The sequence below is a fragment of the Chanodichthys erythropterus genome, chromosome 15 (genome assembly GCF_024489055.1).
Source record: "Chanodichthys erythropterus isolate Z2021 chromosome 15, ASM2448905v1, whole genome shotgun sequence".
NCBI classification, from domain to species: Eukaryota; Metazoa; Chordata; class Actinopteri; order Cypriniformes; family Xenocyprididae; genus Chanodichthys; species Chanodichthys erythropterus.
In genome coordinates, this window is record NC_090235.1 from 9,654,000 (window position 1) to 9,676,189 (window position 22,190).

Genomic DNA, 22,190 nt, shown 5'->3' on the forward strand with positions numbered 1-22,190 from the left:
ATTATTTGATCCCCTGCTGATTTTATTAGTTTGCCCACTTATAAAGAAATGAGGGGTCTATTTTTTTTTTATGGTAGGTTTGTTTTAATGGATTGAGACAAAATATCAAACATAAAATCCAGGAAAAAAAAAAAAACATGATATAAAGGTTATACATTTATTTGCATTTTAGTGAGTGAAATACGTATTTGATCCCCAAGCAAAACATGACTTGGACTTGGTGGAGAAACCCTTGTTGGCGAGCACAGAGGTAAGGCGTTTCTTGTAGTTGGTCACCAGGTTTGCACACATCTCGGGGATTTTGGTCCACTCCTCTTTACAGATCCTCTCTAAATCCTTAAGATTTCTTGGCTGTTGCTTGGCAACTTGAAGTTTCAGCTCCCTCCACAGATTTTCTAATGGATTAAGATCTGGAGACTGGCTAGGCCACTCCATGACCTTAATGTGCTTTTTCTTGAGCCACTCCTTTGTTGCCTTGGCGGAATGTTTTGGGTCATTGTCATGCTGGAAGACCCATCCACGACCCATCTTCAGTGTTCTGGCTGAGGGAAGGAGGTTCTTGTCCAATATTTTATGGTACATGGCTCCACCCATCGGCCCTTCAACGCGATGATGTCATCCTGTACCCTTAGCAGAGAAACAGCCCCAAAGCATAATGTTTCCACCTCATGCTTGACTGTAGGGATGGTGTTCTTGGGGTCATAGTCATGTCTCTCCCTCCAAATATGGCGAGTTGATGCAAAGAGCTCAATTTTGGTCTCATCTGACCACAGTACTTTCTCCCAAGCCTTTTCTGAATCATTTAGATCAGTGGTTCCCAGACCTGCCCTGAAGGACCCCCAGCACTGCACATTTTGGATGTCTCTCTCATTTAACACATCTGATTCAACTCATCAGCTCATTAGTAAAGACTACAAGACCTGAAGTAGGTGTGTCAAATAAGGGCGACATACAAAATGTGCAGTCCTTCAGGACAAGTTTGGGAACCACTGATTTAGATGTTCATTGGCAAACTTCAGGCAGACATGTACATACACCTTTTTGAGCAGGGGGACCTTGCGGGCACTGCAGGATTTCAATCCATTGTGGCATAGTGTGTTACCAAAGGTTTTCTTGGTGAAGGTGGTCCCAAATGCCTTGAGATCATTTACAAGCTCCCATGTAGTTCTGGGCTGATCCCTCACCTTTCTCATCATCATCCTTACCTCATGAGGCGAGATCTTGCATGGAGCTCCAGACAGAGGGCGACTGATGGTTATTTTGTATTTCTTCAATTTCTGAATAATCACAACAACAGACAACCTTCTTACCAAGCTTCTTGCTGATGGTCTTGTAGCCCATTCCAGCCTTGTGCAGGATATGGGCAAACTTACAAAATCAGCAGGGCATCAAATAATAATTTTCCCCACTGTGTGTCCTGAAATTAAGGTTTCATGTTATAAGGTACTCTTTTATAAGGTTTCATATTTGTATCTTCAGATCAGCACCATCAGATATTTAACAGTCTTACATTTTATTTGAAGATGGACTCAACTGTATCAGTAAAAAGGAGCATTTATATTAATCTAATGTGTGCTGAAATTTGTATTTTGAACTTGACTAATTCATTCTATTCTTATGGTTTAACATACCTAGTTTTACCATGGTGCTAACATTTAACTTGTCTTATTATTATTATTATTATTATTACCAAAATCATAATATCATGGTGTTTTAGGCACCTTTAAGTACCATAGTGTTGTGTATGAATATGGTAATCATACAGTTCTGTGATATATATTGAGGTATTACCATCTGATGTACCACAGCAATATCAAAGAAAAAATTGAAACAGCCTTAATACAGTTTGTCAAGGTTATCATAGTGTGGTTTATTTTTATATAAAAAAAAATTACAGGCAATTTCACATTGTCAGGTAGAAATGGGGAAAATTGCATGAATAATTATGAAAAGTAAAAAAATAATTATTATTATTTGTTAAACAAGCATATTTTTACATTATAGTTTGCAATTATAGCTAGAAATGATATTTTAAGAATGAAAAGCAAATATATAAAATAGCAAAGATTTTTTAGATTTTTAATTTAGCAATCATTATTTTCATTGTGTATTTCATATTAGGGATGTAAATTCATTTATTGTATTTGACAGGTGTGATGATCAGTGGAGTTGAGTTTTTACCTCTATTATTAGGCTCTGGGCTAAAAAATGGATAAAGATTCCCAGTGAAATACTGACCAGTGTAAGAGTAGATATGAGATCTGGACTCCACATCATAAAAGGAGACCAGACCCTCCTCATAATCCACAAACACACCGACCCGCTGCGGCTTCACTCTCAGACACAGAGAGACAGAGGGATCATCACAGGCCCAATATTCATTCCCACTGCTCAGAGCCACAGTCCAGAATCCAACACTGGGTCTCAGTGTGATCTTTCCCTTCCTGTTAATGTATTCTCTGGCCACTCCTAAAGCCCAGTCAGTCTTTCCCTTCACCTGCACCTCAAAATAAAATCTCCCTGAGGAGAATCCCTCCTTTCCCAGGACACCTACACATGGATCAAATCTCTCTAGGTTGTTTGGGAGTTTCTGCTCAATGTGTTCATGTCTCACTTGTTTTCCATCATCAGACAGGATGAGTTGAGGATGAGCTGTATCAGGATCCAGAGTCACATCCACTGAGAAAACAGAGAATATGAATCACAAATTCACAATACAGATACTTTGTGATGTTTTAATATTTAATCAGTTTTTATTCAAATAGGTCAGTAAAGAAGCTGTGAGTATATGAATGTAATCTAGTGTAGTTCAGACACACACTGTACCTTCATACTGCTGCATCCTCTTCAGATCTGTAGAGACTAATGACAATAAAACATCATCAGATCTTTGACATGTTTTAAGTGTGGAATTATAGACAAGCTTTAAGGTTATGTTTAAAGAATAATGAACAATATCATGTTTTATCTGATCAGTGTTTGAGCTCTAAATATTCCTGCGTTTTAGAACATCTTTGTGAATGTGTTGTGAAACATTTTGTGATATTTGTATGCCTTTATTCATCTCAGTGTAAGAGTGGATTTGTGTTGTGGTTATTTAGTGAAGACAACACTATAAAGATTAAACTTTAATAAAATTAAAATTAAATCCCAGCACTGAAAAGCTGTTTGAGCTACAGGTCTGAAATTCATCTATAAAGAACATCAAATATGCATTTTAAATCTGTGGGATTACAAATTTAATAATCTGTTTAAGATCTGTTGATCCTACATCCTGACATAACCTCACATGAATTACTAAGGTGAAGTATATTGTATTTAGCATGTTAAGGAATAATGACATTTTAAGGAGATCAAGGCAGGCAGCTCAGGGGTGTGTGACAAACCTTTTCTTCATGCTCTTCCTGACCATTTGGCATGACGAGCTCAAGATACAGCTGTGCTTTTGTCTCTATGATAATGTAAAGGTATGGGCAATACTGTCAGGCTGAGTTAGCACCTATGCATTTGAATGCTTTGATCTTCCTACTGGAAGTCAAACTATGTGTGAATGTTTACATAGTCTTAGTTCTCGTGACCAGCTACTGTTTATACTATTTAAGGGTACTATTATCTACACAGTCGGGGGTAATTTCCTGTATTGTCTTTAGATGCTTTTGTTTTAGTGGTCACTTCTAAGGCTGTGTGTAAGGGCAACACCTTTAAGGACTGCCCACTGAATGCCTATAAAACATCATGTATACACTGCATCAGTTAGACTTGGATGACTACAGCGACACACACAGTGCGTTTCTCAATAAAGAGTAACTTCTGCTTGAAAGATATCCCAACGTCTCCTGGTCACTCCTTCGACGAGCAAAAAAGTTTCCAACAAATCCATGATGTCAACTGATTTGATTTTCTTCTGCTAAACTAAATTTATCTGACACATAATCACAACATTTACAACATTCAGACAGCTGAAAAGACCAACAGCAAATTGGTCTTTTCATTTTTCTCTCTGTAGTTTCTCAACTAAACATGTTCGCAGATGTACTAAAGCCTCACATTTGTGGTTACAGGGATGAAGCTTCTAGTACAAAATGAATTTACTGCATGTTTTCTGAAATTAGAGCTGAAAATGACCTGCTCTCTTCAAGAAGAACTGTGAGCTGAAGATGAGACACAAACACGTGATCACAAACTTCTCTTATTTCAGCTTGACCAGGTTCATTCTTCCTTACTGATATTAAAAGATGATTAATATATGTACAGTATCTATATACAGAGTATTTGATATTGCCGTACCAGTTAGTGTGAGTTTCTCCTGTAGAGTGTCCTGCAGTCGAGTCAGAGCTCTCCTCAGAGTCTCCATACTCTCATCAGTCTTCACACTGATCTCAGACCAGTTCCTGGTGTTTCTAGAGCTGCACAGGGATGAGTAAATCTACAGCAGGAGAGAGGAGAAATCCTTCATCATGGGGAGTGTTATGGTGTCATATACTGCATTATCATTGATCAGAGAGATGTTGACTGACCTGTAGGAGGTGGAGGTGATCTTCAGTGTGTGATAGCTGCTCCAGCTCAGTGTTTCTCATCTTTAGCTCAGTGATCTCCTGCTCCAGCTCTTCAATGAGCTCTTCCTCCTGTTTCTCTGCTGCTTTCTGCTGCTCCTCCATCATCTCTAGCAGTTCAGTCAGACATCTCTCAATGGAGCAGATGAGATCAGTGAAGAGCTCGACATGGGCTGCTTTCTCCTTCTCTGTGTTCCTCTGCTCAACCAGGACAATCAACTAATTATTAGTGGTGTTTGATAAGACAAGAATCAGTGTTACTATTGCTCATACTTTTTCATGAAACAAGTATTTCCATCAGCTGAAGTATTAAGTTCATCCTGTTTGCACTGAATGATTGCTCAAATCATGTGTCTTGTTGAGGAGAGGTGTGTTATTACTTCACTAAGTGATCATGTAATCACAGCCGTGTCAATATTCAGAGCAACAGTGCTATTGTGAGTGTGATATTGTTTTTACAGAACAATTAATTAAATAAGTTATTATGAAGTGACTGAAATTTTAGACATATTATTGTCAGTTACCTTATTTTTACAAACCTCCAAAAAAGTTGGGACACTGTACAAATTGTGAATAAAAACAGAATGCAATGATGTGGGAGTTTCAATATTTTAATATTTCAATATTTTATTCAGAATACAACATAGATGACATTTCAAATGTTTAAACTGAGAAAATGTATCATTTTAAGGGAAAAATAAGTTGATTTTAAATTTTATGGCATCAACACATCTAAAAAAAGTTGGGACAAGGCCATGTTTACCACTGTGTGGCATCCCCTCTTCTTTTTATAACAGTCTGCAAACGTCTGGGGACTGAGGAGACAAGTTGCTCAAGTTTAGGAATAGGAATGTTGTCCCATTCTTGTCTAATACAGGCTTCTAGTTGCTCAACTGTCTTAGGTCTTCTTTGTCGCATCTTTATGATGTGCCAAATGTTTTCTATGGGTGAAAGATCTGGACTGCAGGCTGGCCATTTCAGTACCCGGATCCTTCTATGCAGCCATGATGTTGTAATTGATGCAGTATGTGGTCTGGCATTGTCATGTTGGAAAATGTAAGATCTTCCCTGAAAGAGACGACGTCTGGATGGGAGCATATGTTGTTCTAGAACTTGGATATACCTTTCAGCATTGATGGTGCCTTTCCAGATGTGTAAGCTGCCCATGCCACACGCACTCATGCAACCCCATACTATCAGAGATGCAGGCTTCTGAACTGAGCGCTGATAACAACTTGGGTTGTCCTTGTCCTCTTAAGTCCAGATGACATGGCGTCCCAGTTTTCCAAAAAGAACTTCAAATTTTAATTCGTCTGACCACAGAACAGTTTTCCACTTTGCCACAGTCTATTTTAAATGAGCCTTGGCCCAGAGAAAACGCCTGCGCTTCTGGATCATGTTTAGATATGGCTTCTTTTTTGACCTATAGAGTTTTAGTCGGCAACGGCGAATGGCACGGTGGATTGTGTTCACCGACAATGTTTTCTGGAAGTATTCCTGAGCCCATGTTGTGATTTCCATTACAGTAGCATTCCTGTCTGTGATGCAGTGCCGTCTAAGGGCCCGAAGATCACAGGCATCCAGTATGGTTTTCTGTCCTTGACCCTTACGCACAGAGATTGTTCCAGATTCTCTGAATCTTTGGATGATATTGTGCACTGTAGATGATGATAACTTCAAACTCTGCAATTCTTCTCTGAGAAACTCCTTTCTGATATTGCTTCACGATTTTTCGCCGCAGCATTGGGGGAATTGGTGATCCTCTGCCCATCTTGACTTCTGAGAGACACTGCCACTCTGAGAGGCTCTTTTTATACCCAATTATGTTGCCAATTGACCTAATAAGTTGCAAATTGGTCCTCCAGCTGTTCCTTATATGTACATTTAACTTTTCTGGCCTCTTATTGCTACCTGTCTCAACTTTTTTGGAATGTGTAGCTCTCATGAAATCCAAAATGAGCCAATATTTGGCATGACATTTCAAAATGTCTCACTTTCAACATTTGATATGTTATCTATATTCTATTGTGAATAAAATATAAGTTTATGAGATTTGTAAATTATTGCATTCCTTTTTTATTCACAATTTGTACAGTGTCCCAACTTTTTTGGAATCAGGTTTGTATTTGTTCTGAACACCGAAAAGAGTTTCAAACAACTCAAACAATACAAACAGTATAAAGTCCCAGTGTTTTTGTATTGTTTATCAGGACTCTTGGAGAACCGGAACTAAATGAGTAAATAAATATTTAAATTAAATAAATTAAATTATTTTAAACTCACTTTTCTGACTTCTGCTGAATGTTTGACATCTTGAATCTTCTTGGTTCTGTCCTGGATCATCTGCTGCACATCTTTCTGTGTCTTTATCAGTTGAGTCTATAGACAGAGAAGGTGAACATGATTTCACAACATGATGATCCTCAAACAACATTCTAATCAACCAAACAGATTTGATATGTTGATCCAGGGACATGTTGGACTTAAGGAATCACAGTAACCAGACACACAATATGTTTTCATAATTGATTAATTTTTTCACAAAATCATAGAATGTGACTCCTCATGATATGAGCCCTTTAAAATCAATTTTTTAGTAAAATAAATAAATAAATAATATATATATATATATATATATATATATATATATATATATATATATATATATATATATATATATATTTTTTTTTTTTTTTTTTTTTTTTTTAACTCTCCTCCTCTATAGGAACAGTGTTGTGGTTCTTGTGGTCTGTTATGGCACAGATCGGACACACACACGTCTGATCATCTCTACAGAACAGCTCCAGAGGTCTCTCATGTTTCTGACATATATCGTCCTCTAGATCAGTGGTTCCCAACCTTTTTTTCAAGAGACCCCTATTTTAACACTGAAAAATCTTAACGACCCCCATGACCCCCCCCCATTCAAATACACCAGTATAGACATCAGCTTAATGTGACTGTCAGTTGTTTAAGTTTTTAATAACACCAGAATGCAAACAATTAACTGCAACTTGCAACTACTGAGTTTTTCCAACAACAGATTCCATTTATTTTCCTAAACCCGTTGAGCAAATAACAGCACATTTTAATCTGTTAGCGTAAATATCAAATCTATCCATTTCACTTATTACCTTAAACGTGTAACAACATGCAAGGGTTCACAATGACCGACTTTTGTTTTCAGCCTGTGCTTTTTAACTGATGAACAAACAGAAGCAAATTAAAATTTACTAACATGAATATCACTTATTCAGAGAATTAATGTATTTTTTGTTTTGCATTCTAAAAAACTAAAAACATTCACCAATTAAAACACAACAATAACCACTGCATAATAAATATTTACATATTGTAAGTTATGTTTTTTCATGCCTTTTCTCTTGTTCCTGGTTGAATTAAAGCCCTTATTTAATTGTTTTAATGTGACTATTTAATGTGAAGTCTGGGCCTGCATATCCAGGGCTAGAGATTGTATATTAGGCATGATTTTCGTGACAGCCATACGAAAGTCATGGTGCACATCCAGCTTGTTGCGTGCCTTCGTTTTGATGGTTACCAGAGAACTAAAAGCAGTCTCGGACAGGTATGTTGTGGCGAATGGCAGGATGAGTCTGGTTGTAGCATGGTGCGCAAGCTTGGGTGCGACGTTAGGTCCTTTCACCAGCCAGAACCGTTTGTACCCGTGTTCATTGAAGAATCTCCTCAGAAGAGAATTAGACTTGATATCCAAGAGCTCGTCCTCCGCTTGTAAATACTCCACGTCCTCCTCCTGCGCAGTGAATGGATCCATTACCCATGCGCATTTAGCGACATGTTCATCAACATCCGAAAACCGTGACGTCATCTCTTTCTGTAGCCGTTCCATGTGAAGTATGAACTCCTTGCTCAAGGATTCAGGCAAATTTCCCCGGTCTGTTTAAGAAGTGATGGAAAATGGTGTAGGTCTCGTTTCATCAGCTTATTCCTCCTAAAGTCCACTTTATGCACAAATGCGTCAATAATTTCCTTGCATTCCAGCACATTTGCATCCGCGCTCTGCATGCGCTTGTTTGTTTCATTATAGAGGCTGAAAATATCCGCCAAGTATGACGTTCTGATGAGAAATGCATCTGTCATTTCGTCAAACAGCTTCTGATTGTTCATTTTCAGGAACTCTTTTATTTTTTTCTTTTAGTTCAATAAAACGAACCAACACTTGGCCTCTTGATAGCCAGCGCACTTCGGTATGAAGGAGGAGTGTCTGATGCACCTCATCTTCACACAGCTCCGCAAAGATTCGCTTGTTTACCGGGCGGGCTTTTATAAAGTTAACGATCTTTACAACTGTCTTCATTGTTTCATTAAGTTCATCAGAGAGGTGTTTGCTGGCCAAGGCTTGACGGTGTATCATACAGTGAAACACAAGACAGTAGGGTGCTTTTTCTTTCAAACGTGCATTGAAGCCCTTGTTTTTTCCCATCATTGAAGCAGCTCCATCAGTGCAGCATGCGACTAAATTATTATAGGGAATCTGATTCTTTGTGAAGTACGTGTCAATCGCGTGGAAAATATCTTCTCCTCGTGTTGTTGTAGACAAATTAGTCGACAAAAGTATGTCCTGCTTTAGTTCGGAGTCATCAACGTACTGCACATATGCAATGAGGACTGCTTCATCCGCCACAGTAGACGTTTCGTCAAGTTGGATGGAAAATGGGTGCATCTTTAACTTTTCAATCAGTGTGTTCTCAACATCATTTGCCATTCTGTCGATTCTGTGCTTTATTGTATTATTAGACAGAGGTACAGTTTTTAGTTTTGAAGCTGCCTGTGCCCCGCACATTATTTCTGCCATTTTTACACATGCGGGTTTGAGCAGAGTTTCCCCGATGGTGTGTGGCTTTTTTGATTGGGCAATTAAGAGAGCGCACTCGAAGGATGCAACCGTTGCCTGTCTATTTTCATTTCCAGCTCTTGTAAAAACATCTATTATGTTCTGGGGTCTATTTGACATAACAAGTTCTTTTTTCCTCAGGAAAAATTCTGTAGGTTTACCCACCGTCTGTGGGTGTTTGGTGCTCTGATGTCTCATTAGTTTGCAGGGCTTCATGCTTTCATTCGCTAGTCTCTCACCACAGATTACACACTCAATTCTCACCTTGTCCATCGCTTCAATGAAACCAAATTCAAGATAACTGTCTAAATAAGGCCTTGTTTTCTTTTTAGCGCATTCATTTTTATCTTCTCCTCGCCGCTTTGCCATATTTTCTCTTTGCCTCGTTTTTTTTTCGAAGTTACGTCTGTATCTTCCCACTCTCGCGATATGTTGCAAAATTCTCGGCGTTAAGGATTTTTTTTTTTGTCATGTTTAATTTTTTTACATTTTTTTTTTTTAAGAATTATTTTAATCAGAATTAATTTATCGTGCTCTTTAAAAAAAAAAAAAAGATTGGCGACTGGCGACCCCTCGAAAATTATTAGCGACCCCTAGTGGGGGTCGCGACCCCAGGGTTGGGAACCACTGCTCTAGATTACTCACAGGAATGATCAGTTTGTGTTTCTTTAAACCTGCCACTCTCAAATGAGGCTCCAGGTGAGTTTCACAGTAAGAGCTCTGACACCCCAGACACGACTTCAGGGCTTCCTGCTTTCTTTCCTCACAGACGTCACACAGAACTTCAGGATTTTTCAGAACTTCAGTTTTTTTCTCAGGACGTTTCTTTTTATAGTGATCTACAACTTCTCTGAGTGTGGTATTAATCTTGAGATCAGGTCTTCGATTGAATGTTTCTTTACAATATGGACAGTTGCAGGTCTGGCTGTTGTCCCAGCACTTATTCAGACAGGTCTTGCAGAAGTTGTGTCCACATGGAGTGGTGACTGGATCAGTGAACACGTCCAGACATATTGAGCACTGAAGCTCCTCAGTCAGTGGACCACTGGAGGATGACATCCCTGTAAAGGGAAATGATGAAGATAAATCATGTGTAAGAGATCATGTACAGTCAGTTAGGCATTACGGCAAAATGAGCACAGACAAGCTGATCAGTACTGTAATGTGAAGCTCATTACATGACCACTTACAAAATAAATAACATGAATGAGATATATTGATTTGAGCTCAAATTATTTTATCATCTTATTTGAAGTACAACAATACTACAGCAATATTAATTCTAATTCTTTCTTTTTTGGTTATTGACTTACATGGAGGTGTGTGCTCAATACTCTGTTTCCTGGTTTTTCTTGCTTTTGTTGATGATGGTGAAGATTCTGCCATTGTTCTTTCACTCTTCAAGCCTTTTCAATTAAAATAAACAGATTGTTTTTTACCTTATAAATTATGATCAATGGTCTGATAAGAAACTGTCAGGATTATGTTATGTTATGTGTTGTGTTAGTTTCATTCCTGTGTGCTAGTTTCCTGTGCATCAGTTCAGTGTAGTCTTAATTGCATTCTAGTTAGTCTCTTTGGTTACTTCAGGTGTCTGTCATTATGTTCCCTGTGTACTTAGACTCCCTGTCTCATTCTGTTCATTGTCGATTCTCATCTAAGTTTAGTGTGTGTGTGTGTGTTGCTACCCGTTCACTGTTCTTTGGATTGTGTAAATAAACCTTCATGTTGGAATTATTATTATCTTCATCTTCGTCTGCTTTCCTGCAACCCACCGTGACAGAAGAACCGATCCAAAACTGGAATTATGAGGACTGCTTTTCACAGAACGGCTGGTAGCTGGAGGATTATGTGGAGGAGTACCTACAGCTCTATCACGAGGCGCGCTGGGACGATGAATTTCTGAAACCGCGTTTCTGGAGCAGGATGGACAGTATTCTTGCCCAGATGCTGCTGTTGGGGGAGGAACACCTTCCTTTCATGAAGTTCGTTGACTATGCCTTGTGGGTGTGCGGATCCTCCCTCATCGCGGTAGTCATCGAGGACAACGGCACCATTATCTCTGACTCCCCAGGACTATCAACACCTCCAGTAGCCATCTCTTTTCCTGCTCCAGAGAAAATGTCCTGGAATGCCCGTGACCGCCATGGAGTCTGACCCCGAGCTATCACCCGCCGTGGACCACAAGCTTGAGCCCCCTCAATGCCCGAAGTTAGTGCCAGCCACAGAGTCCACCCCAGAGCCTGAGCAGGTCGCCGCACCCATCCCGAGGCTGAAGCCGATCACCAGATCAAGCAAGGAGTCAGGTCCAGTGAGACAGTTCTCAGATGAGCCAGTTGAGGAGTGCTGGATCATAAATTTCTTATCCCTCTACATCCTACCACACTCTCTATCATGGATACAGCTATCCCACCTAATATCCTGCCCACCCCATTGTCACCATCATCTCCGCTGATTCCATCATATTCCCTGGATTTACCTGCCTCACTGGCGTCTCATAGCTCCTTGACTCCACCCTCGCCGCTGATCCCCGCCAGCTCATTGGCTCCACCTCGGCCTCTCTCTACGCCAGCTTGGCTCTGTGATGCAGATCCCATGGCTACACCTCAGGCCTTCAGGCCCAGTCCTCCACCTCGACTTGTCAGCCTTTCGGATCTGCCTTGGCTCTGCGCTCCATCAGCTCCGCCATGGTCCGCCATCACTAAGGCACCACCGGGCTCCCTCGTCCCTCCAGCTCCACCTTGGTCTCTCATCACCATGGATTTGCTGTGGACTTACGGGCCTCTGGCTGCACCTCAACCCTCCACCCTTCCAGCTTCACCGGGATCCTCCTTCCCCCCAGTTCCACCATGGTCCTCACTCCCTCCTGTGACGCCCTGTTCTGCCAGGCCCCCACCTCCACCTCGGTCACTCAAGCCGACGACGTCACCTCAGTCCTCCAGACAGACGATGTTGCCCTGGGCTGTCATCCTTGTGGCTTCACTTGGGTCTCCACCTCATTTCGCTCCACCACCATCGGTCAAAGCCCAGGCTCTGCCCAGTATGTTATTTAAGACTCTGCCTTGGCTCCTCCCTCCGTCAGTTCCGCCGTGATATTCCTCCCTGCTGTCTCCTCCTGTCTCCTGCCCATCTTCAGCTTCTCCTCTCCCTCCTCCTAAACCCCCTCCCTCCCTCCCTCCCTCCCTCCCTCCCACCAGCCCGCCCGCCAGCCAGCCATAGCTGGTCTCTGTCTCATTCAGTTCATTGTTGGTTCTCATCTAAGTTTAGTGTGTGTGTTGCTGCCCATTCACTGTTCTTTGGATTGTGTATAATAATAAACCTTTGTGTTGGAATTATTATTCTATTATAAGCAGATCTTCATCTGCTTTCCTGCAACCCACCGTGATAGAAACATCTAAGTCCATCTGCTCCTGGTCATGTGTATTTGGTCACTGAGGTTTAAATGAAATCTTACCTCAAGAGTTAATTTGGTTACTTATTCTTCATACTATTATTTCACATTAGTTAATTTCAAAGAGCACATGGTTCATTCACTCTTGTGAACAACTCTTCACTGTGATTAATCTCTGAAAGAGAGAGACATTCAAGTTATTTAAATAATTTATTTTCTCTTAAAATAAACTTAAAATCAAATTGAATCATGACAGTTTGAAACACAGTGAGAGACTCATAATCTCACTGAACAATCTGAACTTTGACCTGCTGTTTAGATTATGGAAAGTACAAAGTTGAAGCGAAATGTTTTCCAACAAATATATATATGTGTGTGTTTGTGTGTTTTTATAAATCTCTCCACAAAATATATTAAATGTAGTAATTTTCATCTTGTTTAATGTAAATGTGATTTTCAGCTGCAGTTTAGCTGGTTTGTGTTCAGTCTCTCTTCAATCTTCAGTCTTTCTTTTAATTCCTCTTTTTCCTCTTTCTTTAGTCTTAATGTTATGTGACAAAATGACAGAAACACCTAATTTTGCTATACAACTAGTCAAGTGACATAATTTTAATACCATTTCCAACTAAAGTTGAATATTTGACATACTTAAACTTAATTTTGTTCAACTAATGTCCAGTTTGACATAAACCCTACTAAACCAGATCACTTCCATCAGAAACCTGTTCAGCTCAATCTCTCTTATATTTCTATCATTACCTGTGAGTATCAGATGTGTCCACAAGACTCTTTGAATGGCTCAGTAAATATTCTGTTGTTTAAAGAGGTTGATCGTTTCAGGCGTCCATATTGTTGTTGATCAAGTTAATTTCACTTTCTCTGAATCTCTCTGAACTGCTGTGATGTCAGAGCTCCTCCTGTATTTACACATTAATTTGTGTCACTGTATTTGGTGTATCATGACTGATGTTTTCAGATTAATCTCAGTGTTTATATATATATATATATATATATATATATATATATATATATATATATATATATATATATATATATATATATATATATATATATATCCTATACAAGAAGAAATTGAAATTGTATGAATTTCTAAATGTCTTTTTGTTCCACAAGAAAGTCACTCAGGTTCAGAAAGACATAAAGAGTAAATGATGACAGAATGCTGCTCTTCCTTTAAAACATCTTCAGTCTTTTCAAACACAAGGTAGTTTGCAAAAGTTACCTCGTGTTTGTTCCCATTAAGTGACATTTTGTTTCAGTTGTGCTGTAATTAGGCTGGATTGAAGTCATCTTCAGTTATATACACTGTAAAAAAAAATCCTGTAAAAAAGGGCAATTTTCCGGCAACTGGGGCACCAGAAATATACCGTAAAATAACAGAAAATAAATGTCTCGTAAAAATACACTATATAGCACTTTTTACAATACAGATTGTTTCAAAGCAGCTTCAGAGTGATAATAGGAAAATTAATGGACAGAGATTGTTTTAACTTTATAGCAGCTCTAGGAAAAAGTTATTATCGAGCTAAAGTAAGCTTAGTCTTTTTTACAAAGTGACATTGCCAAATTACTTGTCTGGCCTGAAAAATGCAGAATTATTAGTCATTTCCATGGATCCATGTAAACTGGAATCATTTTGATAACGTTTTATCTATACATAGGGAAAGGAAAGGGAAGGAGCCCTTCACAGGGGATAGTTTAGTTCCAACCTAATTAGTTTGACATATTGTTCTGGTCCAGAGCATCAGTGTGACGGGGTCAGTAGAAATTAGTGGATCATCAGGACTGAAGCTCTGGACCAGCTGAGAGACGAGACTGGTTCCATTGCTCAACTCTTGGTATTGCAGGGCTTTATATTGCTATCAGTCTGGATTGCTAAATTTTATACGCTGCCATAATTTGATTGCCCTTTTCTGTATTTTTTAGGTTTGGTGGAAATCCCCAATTCTGCCTGAATGTTTTATTTGTGATATGCCAGTGGATGTGTAGAATATTTTTACAGAATTCTGGGTCTCAATTAGACGTTTTTCCCATTTGTTTAATTCTTGATTTGGATTTGACAATGGACCTCACACCTCACTGCCATACAATTCTAGCAGAAATCTCTATAGGACATTGCCATTTTGTGGAATAAAAGGTCCTGTGAGCTTTATCTCTCAGCTCATTCTCTGCTGGGTTAAAGTTTCCAGTGGAGGTGATTTTTAGACCTATAGATTTATATTGTGATGAGTGAGATATGTGATATTAGTTCATACATGCAAATATTTTACCTTTATTTTGGACATGTTTTTCAATTAGAGTATATAACATGTACAGTAGGTCTGATCAGATGTGCTTTAATTTGGTAAAAATAGACATTTGACTTCTACTCAAGACATTGTGTGTCATGATGAAGTCTAAGAGTCTGGAGTTTATTACAGAATATCTTTCTCAGGTTGCAGCTCACTCAAATGCCTCTGTAATTATTAGGGTCAGATTCATCTCTATTTTTAAAAATTGGTATAATCAGTTCTTGATTTCAGATGTCAGGGAAGTGACCAACACTCAGATCCACACTGAATAATTTCAGAACAGCTGACAGGTCTAGATGATTTTTTTTATTTTTAAGGGTTTTAATTTTGGCTTGAGGTCCTTTACATTAATGGCAAAGTCTAATGGAGTTTGGTTTTCTTTAATTCACAGTATTTAATTGCTAGTATTCCCAGTTGTTTGTTTGGTATTTGATTTTGCTTACAATGTCTGTTTCTACTTTATTAAATAGTGTTTGGAAATGGGTTCTCATATTTTTTCAATTTTTTATTGCCAATTCTTAATGGGTTTTTTTCCATCTTTTTTTTTTTTTAATGTACACACAGCACCCCATATTGACAGAAAAACACAGAATTGTTGACATTTTTGCAGATTTATTAAAAAAGAAAAACTGAAATATCACATGGTCCTAAGTATTCAGACCCTTTGCTCAGTATTTAGTAGAAGCACCCTTTTGATCTAATACAGCCATGAGTCTTTTTGAGAAAGATGCAACAAGTTTTTCACACCTGGATTTGGGGATCCTCTGCCATTCCTCCTTGCAGATCCTCTCCAGTTCTGTCAGGTTGGATGGTAAACGTTGGTGGACAGCCATTTTTAGGTCTCTCCAGAGATGCTCAATTGGGTTTAAGTCAGGGCTCTGGCTGGGCCATTCAAGAACAGTCACAGAGTTGTTGTGAAGCCATTCTTTCATTATTTTAGCTGTGTGCTTAGGGTCATTGTCTTGTTGGAAGGTAAACCTTCGGCCCAGTCTGAGGTCCTGAGCACTCTGGAGAAGGTTTTCGTCCAGGATATCCCTGTACTTGGCCGCATTCATCTTTCCCTCGATTGCAACCAGTCGTCCTGTCCCTGCAGCTGAAAAACACCCCCACAGCATGATGCTGCCACCACCATGCTTCACTGTTGGGACTGTATTGGACAGGTGATGAGCAGTGCCTGGTTTTTTCCACACATACCGCTTAGAATTAAGCCCAAAAAGTTCTATCTTGATCTCATCAGACCAGAGAATCTTATTTCTCACCATCTTGGAGTCCTTCAGGTGTTTTTTCAGTGGGCTGGAGCACCCACGGAAATGGTCGAGCACCCACGGAAAAATACGAGATATTCTCCATTGATTTTAACCAATAGAAAATCAATTGTAGCTTTCAGACATGATCTTCACCCTTTTTATAGTTTATTTAAGGCCGTTTCTATTGCGATATTTTAATGGCAAACGTCAAGAGCACATCCAAGTGATGCATGTGAGCACAAATGGCTCTACTACGGTGTTATATTAGGACTTCCTCACACCTCGGTCATACAACGAAAAGGAGTCATGCCTCAGACTAAAAGGCTTCAGTCATCGGACAAAACGGCATCACGCCTCAGACTGAAAGGCTTCAGGTCTCAGGAAAAACAACATCAGGTGTCAGGTCTCGTACAATTAGGCATCGAACTAAACAGCCTCAGACTAAAAGGCATCAGACAAAACGGCCTCAGACTAAAAGGCATCAAACTCAAAGGCATCAGATGAAACTTACTTAGAAAGAAGCGAATTGCCCCGCCTCAATGTGATGTCACGTGCACGCAGTTTTCTGTTAAATGTTACAGTCACTAACCTGTATAAATGGTAATGTGGGGCACTGGGCACCCACCGGCAGAAACATAAATCGGTGCCTATGGTCTGAATAGGTTCTACAGAACTTCATGACTGTTAAAAAAACATGCATGTGTGTAGTATGAATAAAGTATTATCAAGCATGAATGTGTGTATGAATGCATGAATCTGAATGTACTATATCCACTAGCATTGTTATGTGAGCTATAGAGTTACTTGTGTGGTTTCCTGTCATTCATGACTTTCCTCCCATGGCCTATGGACAGTAAAATGTCCATTGGATGTGAACTTCAGAATCTTGGTAGAAGTAGGTCTTCTGGGTACTTTTTGCCTTGTGTTTTATAAAAACTCCTGTCTCAGAGCAAAAAAAGTATTTAAGTAAACCATAAAGTTTCAAGAAAATAAATATTATTATTAACAGAAATGTATCCAAAAATACATTTGAGTCAAATTCCATTCAGGAAATTATTATTTGACACCCTTTATGCATTCTTGGGTTAAAGAGAAAAAGTTTTCTGCTCTTTCCCTCAGGATACACAGAACAATGTGAGAATGTGTGACTAGCTTTGTAAGTTCTGTTTACACAAATTTGTGTGATTTTTTAAAGTATAACTACTTTAAAACCAGCTGTCCACATACAATAACTCAATTTTCATACAATATATTGAAAAATAAAAATAAATATAAAAAAATACACATCATTTATAAGGTTTTGAATTTGTGTCTCTACTTCATATCAGCACCATCAGATATTTATCAGTCTTTTTTTTTAAATAAATTGTGTATCATTATTATTTTAAACCATTTGAATGGACCCAATTTGTCTTTAGAAATGTACTCACTTCTAAATTATTCTACTTTCTTTTGGTAAAACTAATCTGGTTTTACTGTGGTGTAAAAATTTGACATGGTACCATAGTAATACAATGTTTTTTTGTTGTTTGTTTGTTTGTTTTAAACCATTATTATAATATCATGGAGTTGTTTTTTTTGTTTGTTTTTTGTTTGTTTTTTGATACCTTGAAGTCATCATGGGTTGGTGATGTGCTGGTTGGCATGACAATGATTATACATTCAAACAGTCTTTATTTACAAACCAAAAGAGTCAGAATATAGAAACAGGCAAAAGATTAAGTTAACCAAACTTCACTCATACACTAACAAAGAGGAAGTTAAATACACAATAACAACAGATTAGTAGCAGGAAAATAGAATAAAAGAAACAGGTAAATGAAGAAAAACAAGCTACATGAAAATTAAACTAAACACAAACAGGACATGACAAGTGTCACATACTGTGCTATATGAATAATCATACAGTTCTATGATACATATCAAGGTTACCATCTGATATACCACAGTAATTTTACAGAAAATTTTGTATTGAGATGGTAGAGAAACAGCCTTGATACAATTGAGGGTGGGGGTTGAAATGGCATGAGCAGTTATGAAATGTTGAAAAACATCAGTTTAACTTACTAAAACAAGCATTACATTTTTTTGTTAAAATGACAGATTATTAATTACAGATTGATTTTAAAAACAAATGAAAAAAAAATGCATCCTTCATCCTTTTAACAGCAGCACATAGATAATGTTTTCAGAACTGTAATAATAAAAATCATTATCTTCATCATGTATTTCATATTAGGGATGTAAATTCATTTATTGTATTTGACAGGTGTGATGATCAGTGGAGTTGAGTTTTTACCTCCATCATTAAATTCTGGACAAAAATAAGGATAGAGTTTGTCAGTGAAAGACTGACCAGTGAAAGAGTAGATATGAGAGCTGGACTCCACATCATAAAAGGAGACCAGACCCTCCTCATAATCCACAAACACACCGACCCGCTGCAGCTTCACTCTCAGAGGCAGAGAGACAGCAGGACCAGCACAGGCTTTATATTCATTCCCATTCCTCATAATCACAGTCCAGTATCCATTACTGGGAGTCAGTGGGGTCTCTCCCTTCCTGTTAATGGATTCTCTGGCCACTCCTAAAGTCCAGTCAGGCTTTCCCTTCACCTGCACCTCAAAATAAAATCTCCCTGAGGAGAATCCCTTCTTTCCCAGGACATCTACACTTGTATCAAATCTCTCTGGTTTGTCTGGGAGTTTCTGCTCAATGTCTCCACAGCTCACTTGTTTTCCATCATCAGACAGGATGAGATATGGATTAGCTGTATCAGGATCCAGAGTCACATCCACTGAGAAAACAGAGAATATGAATCACAATTAAATACAGATATTTTGTAATGATGTTTTTAATATATAATCAGTGTTTAATCATCCTGTAGGTCAGTGATGAAGCTGTGAGAATATGAATGTAATCTAGTGTAGTTCAGACACACACTGTACCTTCATACTGCTGCATCCTCTTCAGATCTGTAGAGACTAATGACAATAAAACATCATCAGGGGCCGTATTCACAAAACATTTTATCTTACCACTAAGAGTTCTCCTAAATAGCAGTAAAAGTTCTTAGCTAAGAGTTTTCTCTTAAAACCTATTCACAAAGCTGCTGAGACCAACTTTTACTAAGGAATAGACTGAAGTCTTAAGCTAAGAGTAAGGGCGGGGTTGACCTTGTTGCTATGGAGTAAACACACAGTGATTGGCTGATGGGGAGGAGTCAGCGATATTGTAGAATGAGGTGTCATGTTTCCATATTAAAATAAAGGTTTAAAAATACAAATGTTGCCCTATTCAAAATAAAATGTTGCCATATTGTTGCCATAAAGGTTTTAAAATATAGGCTAAGTGTCACTAATTAAACTAGTATATACAGTTTATATATATATATATATATATATATATATATATATATATATATATATATATATATATATATATATATATATATATGTATGTATGTGTGTGTGTGTGTGTGTGTGTTTTTTTTTTTACTCTATTCGATCATTTGTAAGTGTGAACTAATGAAAACCACTGGCACAGGTAATCAGACAATCTTTATTTATTTGTTAAAGATTTTTTTTGGCGTCTCATTGTAGATTCAAATCTATAAATCAAAATGTATTGCATTTATGAAGAAAAGGTTCAGCACCCAAGGCTCTGTCGCTATTGCCTCAATGGTGTTCAGTGTCTTTGGGTGGATTAGGACTGTTTGTGATTTGGTCTTACCCACGTTGAAGGTAACGTTCTCAGGACCTTACACAACATTCCCTAAAAGTTCTCAAAAGGTGATGAAATTTCTGAACCTTTACAGAACATTCGGGATGTTTCTAAAACATCCTCTTTTGGTAATGAAAGTGCTGCAGTTGAAGGTTCCTTATATGACTTTAGGGGGACGTTCCATTTTGGTTATTTTATGGTCAAAAAAAGAACGTTACAAAGAGGACATTTGGGACATTAACAGAACGTTCCCACACGGTCCTCTGTTGATCATTTAATAACGTTCCCGATATGAGTTTAGGGGAACGTTCCATTTTGGTTATTTTATGGTCATGCATGAATGTTACAAAGAGGACATTTGGGAAGTTAACAGAATGTCCTATAGTGATAGTCCCCTCAACATTCCCAGAACGTCCAGAATGTTCCCTGAAGGTCCACCAAATAACGTTCCCCAAACCTTAAAAGAACTCCACATCGTGACCATCTCTAAACATACTGGGAACGTTACTAGGTGACAGCCTCGCTAGAAATTTTACGTTCCCAGAACATTCTCAGAACGTCCCCACTGGTGTTGAGTAACGTTCCCAGTATGTTCACAGACGGTCAAGATGTGGAGTTCTTTAAAGGTTTGGGGGACGTTATTTGGCGGACCTTCAGGGAACATTCAAGACATTCTCTGAACATTTAGGGAACCATACTTTATTTGGAAATGTTCTCAGAACGTCCCTGCTGCCCTTTTCAAAAAAATGAATTGAAAATTAGAGCTAAATTGACTAATAAAAGTGGCTGTTCAAACAAAAACTATTTTTTCTTAAAGGTCTTTACAGGTTATTCCTTGATTAATATTATGAAACCGTTTCTTTACATTTCAAATGCATTAAGTCATTAGCTGCAGCACATGCATGAGCTAATGTAACTGCTGTATCACTGCATCAGTAACTACACAGTTACTGTCTTTAAATAAAGCAACATGCAGCAGAGCATCAGTGTTTCTGGATCATCACTGACTGAAGCTCAGGATCTACCCTTCAGCACAATGGTGACACACAAATCTCAGATAACACAAACAGAACATTAAACTCTAGATCTCTGCATCTTCACTTATTACAAACCACTCTGACTTTGTTTCTTTCATACACATCTTCTTAATGAGGTGTAGATGTTTTATCAAAATTTATAAATGTCACCGTTATGGAGGTAAGCGCTTGTTTTAGTTGGGCTCCTGACCCTTGACAATTTGACTTTAGTTTTTCTCCAGTTGTTGTAACTGTGTTTTTCTAAAGCATTTAGTACAATAAAAAAATTGTGAGAAAATTGAAATCTGATCAAATGGGTTTGGATGCTTGATCATTGATGATATAAAGTCATACAGTGGTCTTATTCACAGATCTTTGAATATTGTGTTTTCATTCACCTAGACATAATGCAGAAGAACCTGTCCTACTTTGAAATTATGAATTATGAAGTTTTTAACCTTATGCAGAAATTATTCAGACAGTATCATGTAGATTCACACAGACATCAAGGTTCTGCATATGATCCTCAACAATGGTGACAAAATTTTCAGATAAACTCTGAACATCACAAAACAAGCTACTAAAGTCACAAAAAAGATATTTTAGTGTCACCATCGCTGAGGATCATACGCTGATTCATGATGTCTGTGTGAGTCTAAAAGACACTGCTCAAAACTCTGCATAATGTATAAAAAAAACCTAATAAAGGGGGTAAAAAAAAAACCTTCAATTAACGCAAAAGTAACATTTAACACACTCAGTTTAGATTTTGGTGATGATCAATGAATCAGGACACTCCATGATGATTGAATCACCAGCACAAAACAACCAAATTCATCTGATCAGACTTTCTCCTGCTTTTTTTGTTATAACTAATAAATTTGAAAACACAGTTAAAGCAGCCAGAGATAATCAAATGTTAAAAATGGCAAGAATCAAGAGCCCATCTAAAGCAAACGCTCTCCTCTATAACGGTGACTTCAAACTTTATTATTTTCTATAAAACACACACACAGAAGCGATGTTCTCGTGACCTTGTGCAACTTTGTCTAAAAGTTCTCTAAAAGTGACAAAA

The 22,190-nt window shown here is 38.2% G+C and overlaps 3 protein-coding genes across 8 annotated transcripts in view; 1 reads left to right on the forward strand and 2 right to left on the reverse strand.

The window, feature by feature from the left end:
• Positions 1-1,874: 1,874 nt before the first annotated feature.
• Positions 1,875-13,670, reverse strand: LOC137037468 (zinc finger protein RFP-like). 5 transcript variants are annotated; one of them, XM_067411477.1, is made up of 9 exons: positions 13,577-13,670; positions 12,881-12,992; positions 10,740-10,832; positions 10,105-10,487; positions 6,837-6,932; positions 4,518-4,751; positions 4,288-4,426; positions 2,827-2,862; positions 1,875-2,679 (listed from the first exon to the last, which is right to left on the reverse strand). In XM_067411477.1, exons 3-9 carry the CDS (start codon positions 10,810-10,812, stop codon positions 2,132-2,134), a joined length of 1,509 nt encoding a protein of 502 aa, XP_067267578.1. In that variant the 5' UTR covers positions 10,813-10,832; positions 12,881-12,992; positions 13,577-13,670; the 3' UTR covers positions 1,875-2,131. The 5 variants fall into 5 exon arrangements, with proteins under 5 accessions (XP_067267578.1, XP_067267574.1, XP_067267577.1 ...); XM_067411473.1 differs by having other exon boundaries at positions 10,072-10,487; XM_067411476.1 differs by lacking the exon at positions 12,881-12,992 and having other exon boundaries at positions 10,072-10,487.
• LOC137002167 (uncharacterized) lies at positions 11,353-12,645 on the forward strand. Its single transcript, XM_067361670.1, has 4 exons — positions 11,353-11,457; positions 11,543-11,732; positions 11,831-12,466; positions 12,563-12,645. The coding sequence occupies exons 1-4, from the start codon at positions 11,353-11,355 to the stop codon at positions 12,643-12,645; spliced, it is 1,014 nt and encodes a 337-aa protein (XP_067217771.1).
• A 4,422-nt stretch (positions 13,671-18,092) lies between the features above and the next one.
• Positions 18,093-22,190, reverse strand: part of LOC137002087 (E3 ubiquitin-protein ligase TRIM69-like) — a 29,648-nt gene continuing 25,550 nt past the window's right edge. For both annotated transcript variants that reach the window (XM_067361588.1, XM_067361589.1), the window contains 2 exons: positions 19,325-19,360; positions 18,093-19,173 (listed from right to left, as the gene is read on the reverse strand). In XM_067361588.1, the coding sequence (XP_067217689.1) occupies positions 18,626-19,173; positions 19,325-19,340 (564 nt within the window). In that variant the 5' untranslated portion in view covers positions 19,341-19,360 and the 3' untranslated portion in view covers positions 18,093-18,625. The remainder of the gene's footprint in view (positions 19,174-19,324; positions 19,361-22,190) is intronic.

Coding starts and splice junctions, on each gene's coding strand:
- LOC137037468 (XM_067411476.1), bottom strand. CDS start 10,812: ATGGCAGAATCTTCACCATCATCAACAAAAGCAAGAAAAACCAGGAAA. Junction 4,427..4,517: donor ATCACCTCCACCTCCTACAG/GTCAGTCAACAT, acceptor CTCCTGCTGTAG/ATTTACTCATCCCTGTGCAG. Junction 2,680..2,826: donor GAGGATGCAGCAGTATGAAG/GTACAGTGTGTG, acceptor CTGTTTTCTCAG/TGGATGTGACTCTGGATCCT.
- LOC137002167 (XM_067361670.1), top strand. CDS start 11,353: ATGGACAGTATTCTTGCCCAGATGCTGCTGTTGGGGGAGGAACACCTT. Junction 11,458..11,542: donor GCGGATCCTCCCTCATCGCG/GTAGTCATCGAG, acceptor TTCCTGCTCCAG/AGAAAATGTCCTGGAATGCC. Junction 11,733..11,830: donor CAGATCAAGCAAGGAGTCAG/GTCCAGTGAGAC, acceptor TCATGGATACAG/CTATCCCACCTAATATCCTG.